This window comes from Sarcophilus harrisii, chromosome 1, assembly GCF_902635505.1.
Source record: "Sarcophilus harrisii chromosome 1, mSarHar1.11, whole genome shotgun sequence".
NCBI lineage: Eukaryota > Metazoa > Chordata > Mammalia > Dasyuromorphia > Dasyuridae > Sarcophilus > Sarcophilus harrisii.
The window spans coordinates 2,454,293-2,469,056 of NC_045426.1; the positions used below are offsets into that span (position 1 = coordinate 2,454,293).

Here is a 14,764-nt window from a genome sequence, read left to right on the forward strand (position 1 = left end):
GCTGCAGACTTCCCACACCCGAATCCTGGGGTTCACGGTAGCCGGGGAGCTAAAGTGATCTGGCCGTGGCTGCAGAGGTGGTCGAGGGGGAGCCGAAAAGAGAATCCGGCATCCTGGGGGTCAATCCTTGGTAACTTGGGAGAAAGCAAAGTTGAATGATGAGGATGGAAGCCAGGCTGGGGAGTGTTAAAGAGTGAGAGGAAGGGAGACACTACCAAGGCCCCTCATCTACACTCAGACTGAGAGCCCAAGCTCAGCACTGGGAAGGCAGGCAATTCTTTCCTCCCCGTTACAGGGTCGGGCTTCAAGTCACCAAATCCTTCTGTGGCTCCAGGAGAGAACCCTGAATAATATCAGGCTTCCCAGGGAGAGTCACCCGGAAGGGAACAGCCCGATCTGTGGGACTCTGAGCCTGTGTCCCATCTTCCCTGCAGAATGGAAGCTCCTTGAGAGCAGGAACTAAAATGGCCTTTTTGTCTTTGTGCCCCCGTTGCTCTGCATGTAGTAGGCACCTAACCAACCCTTATTGGATTGAAGTGGATGCTCGCTTCCTGGGTTCCCTTTCAGACAGCTCCCTTGTGTCTCAACTCCTTGCCGCATCCACGCTGACGGCATTCCCAGACTCACCCCCAACGTTCTTCAGGATGCCAGGGATGCGCTCAGGGAGGGCAGCTCCAGGATCTCTCACCATCTCTCCATTGCCGTGGGTCTGGGATCCCTGGGGACTTCATGCTTTCTTCTACCTGAGAGTAATAATCAAAAATCCTAACCGGCCTTGCCAGCAAGAGGAGGGTTATTTCTTCACACACACGTATCAGTTCTTAGTGCATGTGGCCCTAAGGTCCCTCACAGCCTTCAGTCTGTGATCTCAGGTTTCCAGAGAGATCGTTCAAGGTGACTTGGGATGAGTGGAACAAGGCACAAAGGGGATCATTAACTGGTGGAGAAAACCGGTTTTATTTGCATCCCGAATAACGTGGCAAAAATCCAGCTACGGTTCCCTGTGACTTGGTTAACTTGGGTGTTGAAGTGAAAGGGGATTCTCCCCAGGCATCCTCTGTCTCACTCCCAGAAACATCGACCGGGCGCCTTCCCCGCTCACCTCCTTCCTCCCAGGGGCCACGTCCCCGGTGATAGCTCAGAATCTCGCTCCATCCTGTGTCATTTGCCATCACTGGGCCAGAGAGCAGCCAGTTCGGGAGCCGTTTACACCCCAAAGAGTAGGTGTAACCTACAGGAGGTGAACACAAAGTCCTAAGTGTGATGTCACTGGAGCTGTGATGTCGTCAATAAAAAGAAATCTTTTCAAATTAATTTTAATAATCCCCATTGATATTTTTTGTCCTTAAATGACTACATTTCTCCTAGTGTCCTTCCTGGCCTTCAGCCATCTCAAACAGCAAAGAATGTACTTAAAGAAAAAGGAGAGAGAAAGAGGAGGGAAAAGTCACTAGAAATCCCGAGAAGGTTCCCCACCTGGACCTCTCCCACTTCCTTGAGTGGCTGCTCTGGGGAGATGCTGTTCCCGAACCCCTTGCCACGGTCATTTCCGTTATCGCGTGGTGATTGTTCTTTCCCTCGACATCACTGTGTTCTTGACTCCGCGTCAGGGCGGGAAGTCTGTTCCGTTTCTCTGAATTTATCCTCGTCACCACTGCTGAGAGCACAGCGATCTCCCCTGGCTTTCGTGAGCCGCAAGTTATTTTAGCCACTCCCCTATCAACGAGCAGCTACCTTGTTTCCGAGTCTTTCCCACCATAAAAAGAGCCGTGACGAATAGATTGGTGCCCGTGGGAATGGCACCCTGGCGCTCTGGGCCCTCTCTGGGCCGAAGGACACGCCGGCCGCTTTCTTTGCATTCACTTGCCTTCCAAAATGGCTGCGCTGGTTCTCAGGTCTGGCCACAAGGACACATTTTCCACAAAGATCTCGGTCTTCATGCTTGCCTCCCTTAAGCAGGCCACTCGTCCACCCACTCTCTCTATACTAAGCCAAGAGGAATCAGAGCCCGTCTGTGGGCCCAAAGAGCAACCGCACGATCCTCAGCTTGGGCTTGAGGTCGAGCGCACTTCTCTGTGGACGATGGCTGTCCAGGGGCGGCCTTCAGCGGGGCTGGCGCTCCCACCCTTGGAGGACGGACGGCCATTTGTCCAGGGCGTGATGGTGGATCGTATTTGGGGAGCTCCGGTGGGATCGGACGGCTGCCGGGTCCCTCACAACTCTGAAATTCCCTCCTTCTGCAATACAATTCAACTGGCTTCGGAGCATTTCCTAAGCAACATCTTTGTGTCAAAAACAGATTATACAAATGTCAAAAGTTTGGGCGTGGAGTCCCAGGAGAAGAGTCTGGAGAGGTTTTAGAAGCAGAAGAGAGTCAGCCAAATGGCGGCAAAGCAACGTCATTTTGAATACAAAGAGAGAGCGGTGGGAAGAGGCTCAGGAGGTGGAGAGGGACCTTCTCCGAGTCTCTTTCAAACTTGCTCTGTTACCAACCACTGCCTCCCCCTCCGGTGGGATCCATTGCTAACTCTGGTGTTGGGGGCACTTCTAAGGGCTCTACTGACCTTTCAAAGTTCCTCCCTGAGCAGGTGGGGGTAAATAGGGAGCCTGGCATGAGGAGGCCTGAGCCTCCACCAGATACTAGTGTGAGTCTGGACAAGTCACTTAGCATCCGTCTGCCTCCCACGGAGGGGATGGCAGAACCCACCCCAAAGCATCGATGTAAGCTTCAATCCGGTGCCATTTGTTGCATGCTTGGCACAGTGCCTGGCAGGGAGCAGGTGCCCTCCAAATACCCGGGCCCTTCTCTTCCCAGTTCAGTCACAGAGGCGCTTTTGGAAAGCATGGAAAAGGAGGAAAGGCCGTGGAGGCTTCTCTCTAATGGTGGTGACTGCCCTCCACAGGAGCATCCTGGGAGACCTGACGGAGCTCCCGATGGCTGTTTGGGGGATTTTTCCTGCCTCATGTTGCATTGAAAAGCAACATGTGAAAATCTGAGGTGAAGTCAGGGAACTTCTTGGGGCACAAAATGACTGGAAACTTAAATTACATAAACATAATTGTTTTTTTTTTCCAATCTCCAGATTTCTATTTGTGATTGAAAGAAGGAAGACAGATGGAAGAAATGTGGAAGACAGATTAAGACAGTGGGGTGTCAGCCGGCAGGAGATTTGCGCTAAGAAAGGCTGCGATTTGATCCTGGCTCTGCAACTTCCCGGCCTGGTGACTTTCCAATGACTCTCCGGGCCTCAGTCTGCCCATCTATAAAGTGAGCAGATGGGGCTGGAAGATCTTCAGAGGGCCTGCCCGCTCCCAGCCCCACGCTTGCTGTATGAGAATGAGGCGGCCTCCATCGTTGCTGCCGGCCTTGACTCACGAAGCTGGGATCCGGCTCATGGGGGGCTCACGGGAGCCTGATGATCTTTGGGATCCTCCTCAGTAAACCTCTCACCAGAGACAAATCCTAGTTTCCCTATGAGAGGAGAACAAAGGTGGAAGTGGCCAGTTGTCAAAAGTTTCTGGTGAGAGGTTTACTGAGGAGGCGGCTGGAAACCCCAGGAGATCCCAAAGATCAGCAGGATCAGTTCTCATTGCTCTAGAGCGGGAAGTGCCCTCATAGGCGATTGAGTGCAACCCCCTCGTTTGACAGAGAGATGCCAGAATCACCCAGGGTGGGCCAGGACTCGCCCCTGGGTCTGTGCACCGCAGAAGGACTGGGCTTTGCCCTGGCCTGGCTCTCACGGCTAGGAGCCCGTTCTACCCGGGGCAGGAGCTGCCACTGACGGCATCTGGTAACTGGTCTCACAGAGTCCTTACAGCGCTTAGGTCATTGTCACTGGTCCTACCCACTGTGTCCTTTTAATGTCTTATGGTTGTCTCTCTTCCACAGAGCCCCCCTTGGGCTTGGTCCCCTCCTGTTTCATTGGGGTGAGGCCCCAACTTATACAGTAGAAAGAATTTGATTTTACCCCAAAACACAACCATTGTCCAATGGAGGAACCCACAGATTTATGAATTAACTTTACAGAGAGTGACTCCAGACACTAGCCGATCGATGACAAGAGGGGCTGCCCCCAGTCTGAAGGAGGAAAGAGTCCAGGTTACCCAGCTGCCCGAGTGAGAACCCTCAGCCATCTCCATCCTCACATGGAAAACACCTTGAAGAAGAGCTTTGCTTAGCCCAGTCACCAGAGCAGGCATTCTATAAATATGGAGAGGATGGAAAGTGGAAGGAAGGAAGGGAGGGAGGGAGGAAGGGAAGAAGGGAAGAAGGGAAGGAGGAAGGAAGGAAGGAAGGAAGGAAGGAAGGAAGGAAGGAAGGAAGGAAGGAAGGAAGGAAGGAAGGAAGTGAGGAAGGGAGGGAGGGAGAGAGGGAGGGAGGGAGGAAGGGAGGGAGGAAGGAAAGGGATAATCAAATAGCTTAAGCCAATAACGGCCATGGGATGAGCCGGCTGGCTCTGAGGGGGCATAAGCAGAGCCAGGTAGTTACCTTTCAGAAGTGTCACCATTCCTTTGGCTTAAGCCCCCCAGGCAGAGTGATACCTGGGAAAGTCTCTCCTCAGCAGCATTTACCCACTTGTCACCAAGTCTTCCAGAAAACATGGAAAAGGAAACTGAAAAAGGAGGAGGAGGAGGAGGAGGAGGAGGAGGAGGAGGAGGAAGAGGAGGGCAATGATGTCCCCAGGTTGCAGGAATTATGCTAACGAACTGCAGCCAAGCAGCAATAAGAGAGCTGGATGAAGGGGGAAGGGCAGAGATCGCTTTCCAAAAGAACATCATCTGCTGCACTGGATGCAACATGGCTCCATTTACATCTGGGAAACCATCCAATAAGCGCATCTCAGGAGGACGGGAATCCCGAGAGAAGCCCAAGGGGCGGCGCTCCTGACGCCACGCAAGACTCTGCCCATAAGGGCCATGGCTGGCCAGCAGCACATCCAGGGGAGGGTCTCAAGTCCCCCCACAGACCCTGGTCCATCAGTGCCCGGGCATGGCAGAACATCCCAGCTTCTTCATCACGGGCTCTCCAAGGGGCTCCCCTGTTTGGCTCAACTCAGTGGTCTAATCTTGGGTAAACAAGCCCCTTGGTGCCCCCTCTGCAGCTCGGGCTGCCCTGAAGCCCCTACGCTGCTGGGCTCTGTGCAAGATGCTGCTAGGAGAGGCTTTGGGGAGCCTCTAAGGAGCCCACATGGCCTCCCTCTCCCAGAAGGCTTTGCATCCATTTTCCCCAGCCCCTCCCTTGGTCTTAGAAAATGCTTTGACCCAGCCAGGAAGGTGAGCAGGCCCTGGGAATTCACCCTGTGGAGCCAGGGTTTCCTTGGACAACAACAATGTGCCTCCGTTTTCCTCCCCCTTCTTGGTCCATGCGTTTCCCCAGCCTGCCCTCTTGCCTCCTCCTCCCTCGCCAGTGCTGCTGTCTCTCCCCCATCAGACTTTCCCTGTCCCCCACCTCCTTTGTGAGCCTTAGAAACCATGGGCAGGTTCAGGGCTCCTGATGGAAGAATACCCATAGTGCCCTTGGACTCTTGTGTGCTTTTGGAGCCAAGCCTGACCCAGATCCCTCAGGATGAACCTTCTGGAGAAACAATAAACTGGGAAAACATCTTCACACTCAAAGGTTCAGATAAAAGCCTCATTTCCAAAATATAGAGAGAATTGACTCTGATTTATAAGAAAGCAAGCCATTCTCCAATTGATATATGGTCAAAGGATATGAACAGACAATTCTCAGACAAAAAAATTGAGACTATTTCTAGCCATATGAAAAGAGGCTCCAAGTCATTGTTAATCAGAGAAATACAAATTAAGACAACTCTGAGATACCACTACACATCTGTCAGATTGGCTAGAATGACAGGGAAAGATAATGACGAATGTTGGAGGGGATGTAGGAAAACAGGGACACTGATACATTGTTGGTGGAATTGTGAACACATCCAGCCATTCTGGAGAGCAATCTGGAACTATGCTCAAAAAGTTATCAAACTGTGTATTCCCTTTGATCCAGCAGTGCTACTACTGGGCTTATACCCCAAAGAGATACTAAAGAAGGGAAAGGGCCCTGTATGTGCCAAAATGTTTGTGGCAGCCCTGTTTGTAGTGGCCAGAAACTAGAAAATGAATGGAGGAGAGTGGCTGAATAAGTTGTGGTATATGAATGTTATGGAATATTATTGTTCTGTAAGAAATGACCAGTGGGATGAATACAGAGAGGCCTGGAGAGACTTACATGAAATGATGCTGAGTGAAACGAGCAGAACCAGGAGATCATTATATACCTCAACAACGATACTGTATGAGGATGGATTCTGATGGAAGTGGATTCTTCGACAAAGAGAAGATCTAACTCAGTTCCAATTGATCAATGAGGAACAGAAGCAGCTACACCCAGAGAAGGAACACTGGGAAATGAGTGTGGACTACTTGCATTTTTGTTTTTCTTCCCCCGGTTATTTTTACCTTCTGAATCCAGTTCTTCTTGTGCAACAAGATGTTCTGCACACATATATTGTATTTAATATATACTTTAAAAAAAAAAAAAGGATGAACTCTTCTGGAAGAGGTTGGACTTGGCTGGGAAGCAGCAGAAGGAACAGGGTGTACCTGAACCCAGGTGCTTTCTGTTCTCCTGATTGGACTAGCTCCCTCTTAAGCCACCAGACTCAACAAATTCAGATCCCTAGGAAGGAAAGAAGCAAAGTCAAATCAGAAAGTCAAAAACATTTATCAAGCACCAACTACGTGCTAGACATTGCTCTAAGAGGCAAAGGACAATATGCCCTCGAGGAGCTCCCAGTTTCATGAAAATCAGAAAAAAAAAATAAAAAATAAAAAAAAAAAACAAAGAATAGGGATACACTTCCCCATGGCACGTGCACTGTTTCTCTATTTGTTTTCAGTCCTAAATAACCTTCTGTATCACTGCAAATATCACCAAAATGTTCCAGCAAATTTGCCTGATGCTAAGCACAAGCAAAAAGAAAAAGAAAAAACAACCTTTAAACAGACACCAAAGGGCTCCAAGAAAACAGAGAAGGGAAAAGTCACAAGAGCCTGAGTTTCCAACAAAATTCCCTTCAGAAATTACCACGGAAATACCCAAAGAAAACTCTCAGTCACCTCCCAAAGCAGACCCAGGAAAACAGTCATTTCACATGAAGTTAAAAAAAAAAATGTTGAGGCTAAAATGTCAGAAGAAAAATAGGCAGAAATAGCTTGAGTGGGAGCATTGGAAGCAAAGCAAGAAATTGTTCGACACAAAGAATGAGAAGAAGAAAGAGAATCAGCCAAAAAATCATGAGATGAAATAAGGGAAAAGGGAGAATTGTTATATGGAAAGGCAAAATAGTGGAAAATAGTTTAAATGAAAGACAAACTACAAAATATTGCGACTTGGAAAGAAAGCCACAGATGAAAAGAATCTCTGTGGAGACTAGACTGAGAAAAATGAAATTTAGGAATATCGGGACTCTGGAGAATTGCAGAAAAAGTGAAGTAAGCCAAATACTAAATGTCAGTGTGGGGAATGGAGATAAGGTGAAGAACTTACAGGAATGTATGAATTCTTTTTCTGTATTTTATTATTTCTGTGTTTCCCCTATGACCTGTCTGATATGTGCAGGCCCATATTTTCTTGAGCCTTGGCCAGCCAGAAACATATTTACTTAACCTGAGCCGATGACATTTATTGGTATTTGACATTTATCGATATTTAGTCTATTAGCTGGACCACTGTCTGCTTGATTAAGCCTGAAGGCCTGACCTTCTGTTTCCTAGAAATCAGGAGATTTCAGGCAAACAGAAACCTTCCATTCCAATCTCCCCAAATAGCAACAGCCTATGCCTCCCCCTCCCCTTCTCAATGCTCTCTTACTTGTGATGTAATGTCTTGTATAAAAGCTACATATCTTTACTACTTCTTTAGCCCTCCTACCATGAGCTTTCTCTTTCTTATCTCGCGATGGGACAGCTCATCCTCAGGAGGTTTTCAATAAACAACTTTTCTGCCTTCTACTGAGTGATCTCTCATTTTGGGTAAGGGTCTTCTACATCACTCACATCAGGAAATTATAAAAGAAAAGTTCCCAGAAGCTTTGAAAATAAGTGTCATTTGAAATTAAATTCATAAAACACCAACAAGGACAAACCTAAAATGTAATTCACTTGGGCACAAACTTCAGAACTACAATAACACGTAAAAAAACCTTCCAAGCAGCCAAAGGAAAGGCATTAATTGTTAAATTGATTTAGTTTAAATCTTAGTTTAGTAGTTCAATTTAGTTTAGATCTCCCTAAGTCTAAAATCTAAGAAGGCTCATCCTGTTAATAGCAAGACCACACACACAACTCCCTGGATGTGGAGGTAAGAACAATGGGTGGTCCCCTAACCTGGGGGTCCTCAGTGTCTGTAAAGGAGATTGGCCTGTCTCTCCCTCCCTCTTTTTCATTTTTCTCTCACCAAGATGGAGGAGAAAGAGGAAGAGGAGGAGGAAGAGAAGGCCGGCCGGCCCGTTTCTCTGCCAGTGCAATGGGAGCAGAGTCTCCCCTGAGGTTTACTTTTGAAACCCTTTGCAGAAGCGGATGGGCAGACTGGTCCGTCTGGGGGGCCCAAGCTTGCTAGGGGGGTTGGGAAGGTCGGGGTTTCGGGGGGGTCAGGCAGAATCCCGGCGTGCTCCTTCCTTCCCTGAGCCTCAGAGCTCCCCGAGGGAAGTCCTCTGGTCGTTAATCCTGGCCCTCCTTCCCCTGGATTGGGGGGGGGGGGGAGCAGGGGCAGGGAGGTGCCTCAGATGGCCATGATCTTCCAGCTTTTGGAAGTTTAAACAATTGGTGGATCCCCCAGTGGACGGACACCCTGCACTTCCTGGGGAGCTGAGGCGGCATCCTGGGACCTGGATGAGGATCCCTGCTGCTTCAGGGACCTAGGGCAGATACCCTCCTTGAGGGGCTTGGGGGCCCCGGCCTACCCGACAGAGCCCCTGTTGTTCTGCCCCAAGTTGTCTTGTCCAGCAGTTAGAAAGTGCCCCCTCCTCCTCAGCTCCCAGAAGCCCTCGCTTCCTTCAGAGTTTGCTCAGGGGCTCCCTCCCATGGGCAGTTTCTGCCAAAGACCAATTCTGGCTGGGTGACCACCGGGGGGTCTGCCCCGGACACACGTTCCAGGTGGGCTTCTATGCGGGGTCCCCCCATGTCACGGGGCTCCAGGGGAACACTCTCTGTCCCTAGTATCCAGCCCTGGCATTTTGCAACCAGTAGGTGCTTAATAAATGCCCGTGTGACATAGTGGATAAAGTGCTGGACTTAAGGTCAAGAACGCCTTGGCCCGCGTCCAGCCTTTCACTTACTGGTGGCATGGTTGGGGGCAAGATATCTCAGGGAGCCAGGTGGGAGGGGGAGTAGATGCCCTGAGTTCAAACCCTGCCACAGATACTTCCTAGCCCGCGCCCCTGGACGAGTTCTATGACTCACTTCATTCTTCTCATCTACACAAACGGGGATGATAACAGCACCTACCTTTGTTGGGGGGGGGGGTGATTTATTCGTTTTACTTTTTAGGTTATATTTGCATGTTTATTTTTAATCTATTTCCATATGAGTCACATGGGGAAGAAAAATCAAAATAAAACAGAAAAATCAGAGGGAAAAATACAAAACCAAGGACAAGAAGGTGAAAACAGGCCGCGGCTCTCCATGCTCGGTCTCCATCGCTCTCTCTGGACGCGGATGGCGTTTTCCGTCCAAAGGAGATTGGGGTCGCCCGGGATCGCAGAACCACTGAGAAGAGCCAAGATTCTCTCAGTCTTCACGCGGTCTTGCTGTTGCTGCGGACAATGATCTCCTGCTCACGTCCCTCAGCGTCAGTCCCCGTCTGAACCCTCCTGCGGTCGTTTCTCATAGAACAATAATGTTCCATGACGTTCATCCCTCATTTCCCACCTCGTGGCGTCCCCTCCGGCCCCGTTCCGGCAACACAGAAAGGGCTACGAGCACTTTCGGGCCCCTCTCCCCTTGTGTGACCTCTGGGCTGCTCCGACCTCTGCAGGCCGTGGCCACAAGGCACAAATGGAAGCACGGATGCGCTCGCAGCGCCCACGTCCCCACGCGTCCTCCCTGGGTGGCGCACAAGCTGTTTGCCTGAGCCGCTCTCTGGCGCCGCTGGGACTTTGGTGGCCACCATCAGACGGGGCAAGAGCAGCTCCCGGGCCAGACCCCCCTCCGGGGCCAGAAGCAGCTCCTGGCTTCTCTCTGGCTGCACAACAGCGAGCCAGAAAATGAGCCCCCCCAGGGCTGTCTCTGGCCCCGCCCATCACAATGACCACAGCTGCCCCTTGTCTGTAAAAGGATGCGAAAACGCGACCAGGCCGCCTGTTCCCGTGGAGTGCCCCCCAAATTCACTTGGGACTCACACGGGGAATTCTGGCGCGTTTCCCCCCCTCCCCTAGGAAATCCTGCCCCCTTTCCTCCCCCCTCAAACACGGGGGACAGGTGGCAAACAATGGCGCCCTCTTTGGCATCCTGAGCTGCCTCGCCCCTGCAGAGCATTGGGGGTTGGGGCAGGAAGGGGAAGGCCGTCCTAGGTGACCTTGCTCCCCCTAAATGGTGCTGTGTCCCCAAGGGAAAGGGCCCAGCAAGTGGCGGCTGCCAGGCCGGGGGCTTTCTATAGTGGGGGGAGAGCAGTAGCCGGGCTGGGGGCTTTCTATAAGGGGGGGTGGACTTTCTATGATTTCTATAAGGGGCGGTGGCCAGGCCAAGGGTTTTCTACGAGGGGGGTGGGGGAAGGCCACCAGCGGTCTAAAGTGCCGAGTCTGCTCTGGGCCCGGTGCCCCCCAATGGCCCCACGGGGAGCAGGAGCGGCGGGAGGGGGCCCCGGGTGAGGGGCCCCAAGTGTTGGCCAATAAGCAGAGCAGACAGCGGGTAAGAGAAAACACATGGCTTTATAAAAACTCAATATACAACAATAGTCTGTGTTTGGTTCTGTTTTTGGCAAGTGAAATCTATAAAAACGTCTGGAACAAAAACGAGGAACAGAAAGTGGGCGCTGCAGGAGACAGGAGGGCCGGCGCCCGGCATGGGGCAGAGTAAAGAGAGAAAGCGGCCCGGGCCGGGCGCAGCCGCCCTCCCCTTCAGGCACTCAAAGTGGGCCGGGCGGGCATCACTCGGCCCCACGTGGCGGCCGGCGGCTTCTTCCTGCCATGCCCTGGCGTGCTCAGCGAAGGGTGGGCCGCCTCCGCCATCCAAGCCCGCGCCAGACGGACGGCTGGACGGGCGGGCGGCAAAGCCGCCAGCCGGGAACAAACACTGGGGAGGAGGCGCAAGCTCCATCAGGGGGTTTGGATTATCCGCACGGGGGCGGGGGCTCGCCTTCAGTAGTACCAGGGGTGGGCCACCGCCGTAAGGCAGGCTGAGCCACGGGGCGCGGGGCCCTCGGGCACGGTACATAGGACAAGGACGCCACAGGACACAAGGAGGACATTCCTGACCTAATTCTGAGGTAGGCGCGGCTTGGTCAGCTCGGGAAACTGAGGGACGGCTGGCGAGACCGAGGAAAGGCAGGCTGCTCCCAGGGAGGGCTGCCTTGCGGAGAACCCCGGCCGGCGCTCTCCCCACACGCGCCATGCAGCCGCGGGACGGTCCTGGGGCGGGATGCGGATGTGGGCGTCAGGAGGCTCAGGCAGGCCGCCTCCTGTCCCTGCCCCCGGAGCGCCCCGCGTCCAACAAGGGCAGGCGGGCAGGCACGCGGCGCCCCTATTTACAAGGCGTGCCCGCCGCGTCACTGACGTGGGGCAGAAAAGGCGGTGCTGGAGGCTGCTCCGAGGGGGCCGGGCCCCCATCTCCAGCGTTCCCTGGTCCAGTGACAGCTCAGGTACAGGAGCCCAGGCGGGCGCCCGGGAGCGTGTCTGAAGGCGGGCGGGTGCAACAAGAGGGGACAGGGGAAAGCAAAGGCCGGGCAGGTGCCTTCTCTACGCTATGTACACCTGCCTCTCGGGGCGCAGCAGGCCAGCGGGCTCAGTACCTGCGGCGCCACCCACGCTTCTTGAAAAACCTCTTGGGCCGCAGCTCCCCAAAATCCTCCACTTCGTTCTCGTAGTCATTTTCCTGGACAATGCCTGTGGAGAGACAGAAGGGGGCGTCACTGACCGGGACCAGCGAGGCCGGCAGGCAGCCCCCCGTGCCCGGCCCGGACAGCCTGAGTGCCCTGAGGTGGGTACGGGCATCCCATCTCCCAGCCCTGCCCATACCCCAGCCTGGATTCTCTACTGCCCTGGGGCAGGTATAGGCCCCCCCCCCCAGTTCCTGAGCACCTGCACTGGCTGTGCCCACTGCCCCCCCACGATCTAAATCTGGGGCACCCAAACCACGTGACCCCCTGCTTAGTGTCTGCCCCCCCCTCCCGGGGCCCCTGAGCAGGTGCCCGTTGCCCGAGCAAGACCCAAGCTATAGGCGAGGGCGGGGCCGAGGGTGAGCCGTGCAAAGCAGGGAGCAGAGTGGGAGAGCCGGGCTGGCCGCCGAAAGAGCACAGCGCCAGAGGAGAGGAGTGACAATCATTGGTCCACACGGGTGGTAACGTTTATAGAGCACCTACTGTGTGCCGGGCACGGAGCCCAGCACTTAACGGATCCGATCGCTGATCTTTATGGGAGCCCGTGGGGCAGGGGCTGCCACTATCCCTACGAGGACGCGGAGGCACACGGCTCATGTCCAGGCTGGACTTGAATCCAGACCCGGTGACCCCCCAGGTGGCCGTGACCCCGCGTGCTCGGCCCTGGGTGAGGGGCTGGCTTCCCTCTCGGTACTTCTCCGCCCCAGGGCAGACACAGGAGAAGGTCTCCACACTCTGGTCACAGCCAGATTTCTGCCCCCCAAGGAGAGGGTGGGACAGATGCCAGCAGGGTGGCCCGGGGTGGTTGCCAGAAGGCTTGGGAGCCAGGGAGACGCCGGGCACTTCTTGAGAGCATTCCTGAGCCACAGAGCGCCCCTGAGGACGTCCCGCCCATAGCATCCATGCCAAGAAGGGCCATGACAGGCGAGGCGGGCGCTGGGCGAGAGCTCAGGCCAAAGAGCTCCCAGCTGGGGTCCCACGGGGCCGGATGGCTCACCAGCAGGTGCAGCTTAGGAGAGCCCAGGCACAGTCAGAGCCAGCATGGGCGCCTCCAAACTCAGGAGGGCCCCCAGCGGGGCCAGAGCCCGCCCCAAAGGGAGAAGACGCCACACGTGGCCACCCCCATCCCAGAGTCTGGCTTATTCTGGCCGCCTACAAAAGATGAGGCCCAGAGGAAAGCGGAGGCCCCGGCCCCCAGCCCGGCGAGTGGGCCCGAGGACCCCACGGGGACGTCTCCTCAGCTCCGAGCTTCTACCCGGGCCAGGGGCCATTCGCAGGGACTTCACGGTGGACCTCCGAGCTAGTCTGGACCACGCTCTCCGCCTTATGGGGGAATCCAGGCAGCCCCGGCACTTGGAGCGGTCCCCAAGGGCCTGACTGCGCACCAGTGCTCACTGTGGGCACAGCTTCCCTATGTACACAATGGGGGCGGGGCCACGCCAGGAGTGCTCTCACCGCTTTCCCTGGTGGTCCTCAGCCTTTTTGCTTAAGGCACCTTTAAAGTTACTCCAAAAGGAGGTCCGAGCCTCCCCTGACTCCCTCCAGGGTCCAGGCTGGGCAGGGTGGGGAGGAACCCCGCCAACCAAGAACTCACTGTGTGCCAGGCACAAGGCACGGGCAGCACAGGGGCCACAAAAAACCAGGCGGTCCCCACACCCAAGGAGGCCTCGCGTGCAAACGCAGGCCTGTAAAACTGAGGACGGGGTCCCAGGGAGTCAGAGAGATGTCAGACACAAGGTCACGGGGGGGTCAGAGACATCAGATATGAAGTCATGGGGCGGAGGGCAAAGACGTCAGACACGAGGTCACAGGGGGGGGGTCAGAGAGACATCAGATACGAGATCACGGGGGCCAGAGAGATGGCCAGGGGGGGCGGGGGGGGGGGGGGGGTCAGAGACGTCAGATATGAAGTCACAGGGCAGGGGACAGAGATGTCAGACACGAGATCAAGGGGTCAAATGCAGACCACAAACACAAGCCCCCAGACCCTGCTTAGGGACCACAGTTGGTGGGATTGTGGGGAGTGAGACGGACGCACTAATCCATCGCTGGGGAGACTTTGGAAAGCCACAGCGAAGGAGATGGGTTAAGTGCCTGGAATGTCTGTCCCCTTGAGCCCAGAGTCCCCACAACCAGGCGAGTGGCCCAAGAAAGACAATGGCCCCCGGCCAGAGCAGGCAGCAAAGTGGCAGGAAAGCAAACGCCCCTGTGCAGGTGAGGGCCGAGCCAGGGGTAGGGAACTCCCAGGTGAGGAAGCTCCCTCCACCAGAGCAGGCTGAGGTCCGAGGGAGCTGCGGAGGCTGCCGCTGGTGACGGTCGACACCAAACAAGGCGAGAGGACTGGAGCGGCGCCAGAGCTGGTGAAGGCCGGGCCCAAGTGACGTCTGACCTTAAGCCAGGCGAGCGGGCCCGAGCCACCAGTGACGGCCGACGCCAAACAAGGCGAGCGGCCCGAGCAGCGCAGGAGCTTGTGACGCCCCCCCCCCCGCCCCCCAGGCCACAGGTGACGGCTGACCCCAAGCCAGGCGAGCAGGCCTGAGCGGTGACCCCGCCCCCTTACCTTCCTCCTTCAATCGGTCCTCGGTTTTCATCAGCCACTCGCGGGCGTCACTGACCGAAGGGGCCAGAATGTTAACCAGCCTAGTCATGGTCTCCTCAGCTACAGAAACA

General features: G+C 54.7%; 1 protein-coding gene across 1 annotated transcript in view; it reads right to left on the reverse strand.

The window, feature by feature from the left end:
- Positions 1-10,909: 10,909 nt before the first annotated feature.
- TRANK1 (tetratricopeptide repeat and ankyrin repeat containing 1) overlaps positions 10,910-14,764 on the reverse strand; it is a 30,283-nt gene continuing 26,428 nt past the window's right edge. Inside the window, 2 exon segments of the mRNA XM_031957530.1 lie at positions 10,910-12,101; positions 14,655-14,753. Coding sequence (XP_031813390.1) covers positions 12,001-12,101; positions 14,655-14,753 — 200 coding nt within the window. The 3' untranslated portion in view covers positions 10,910-12,000.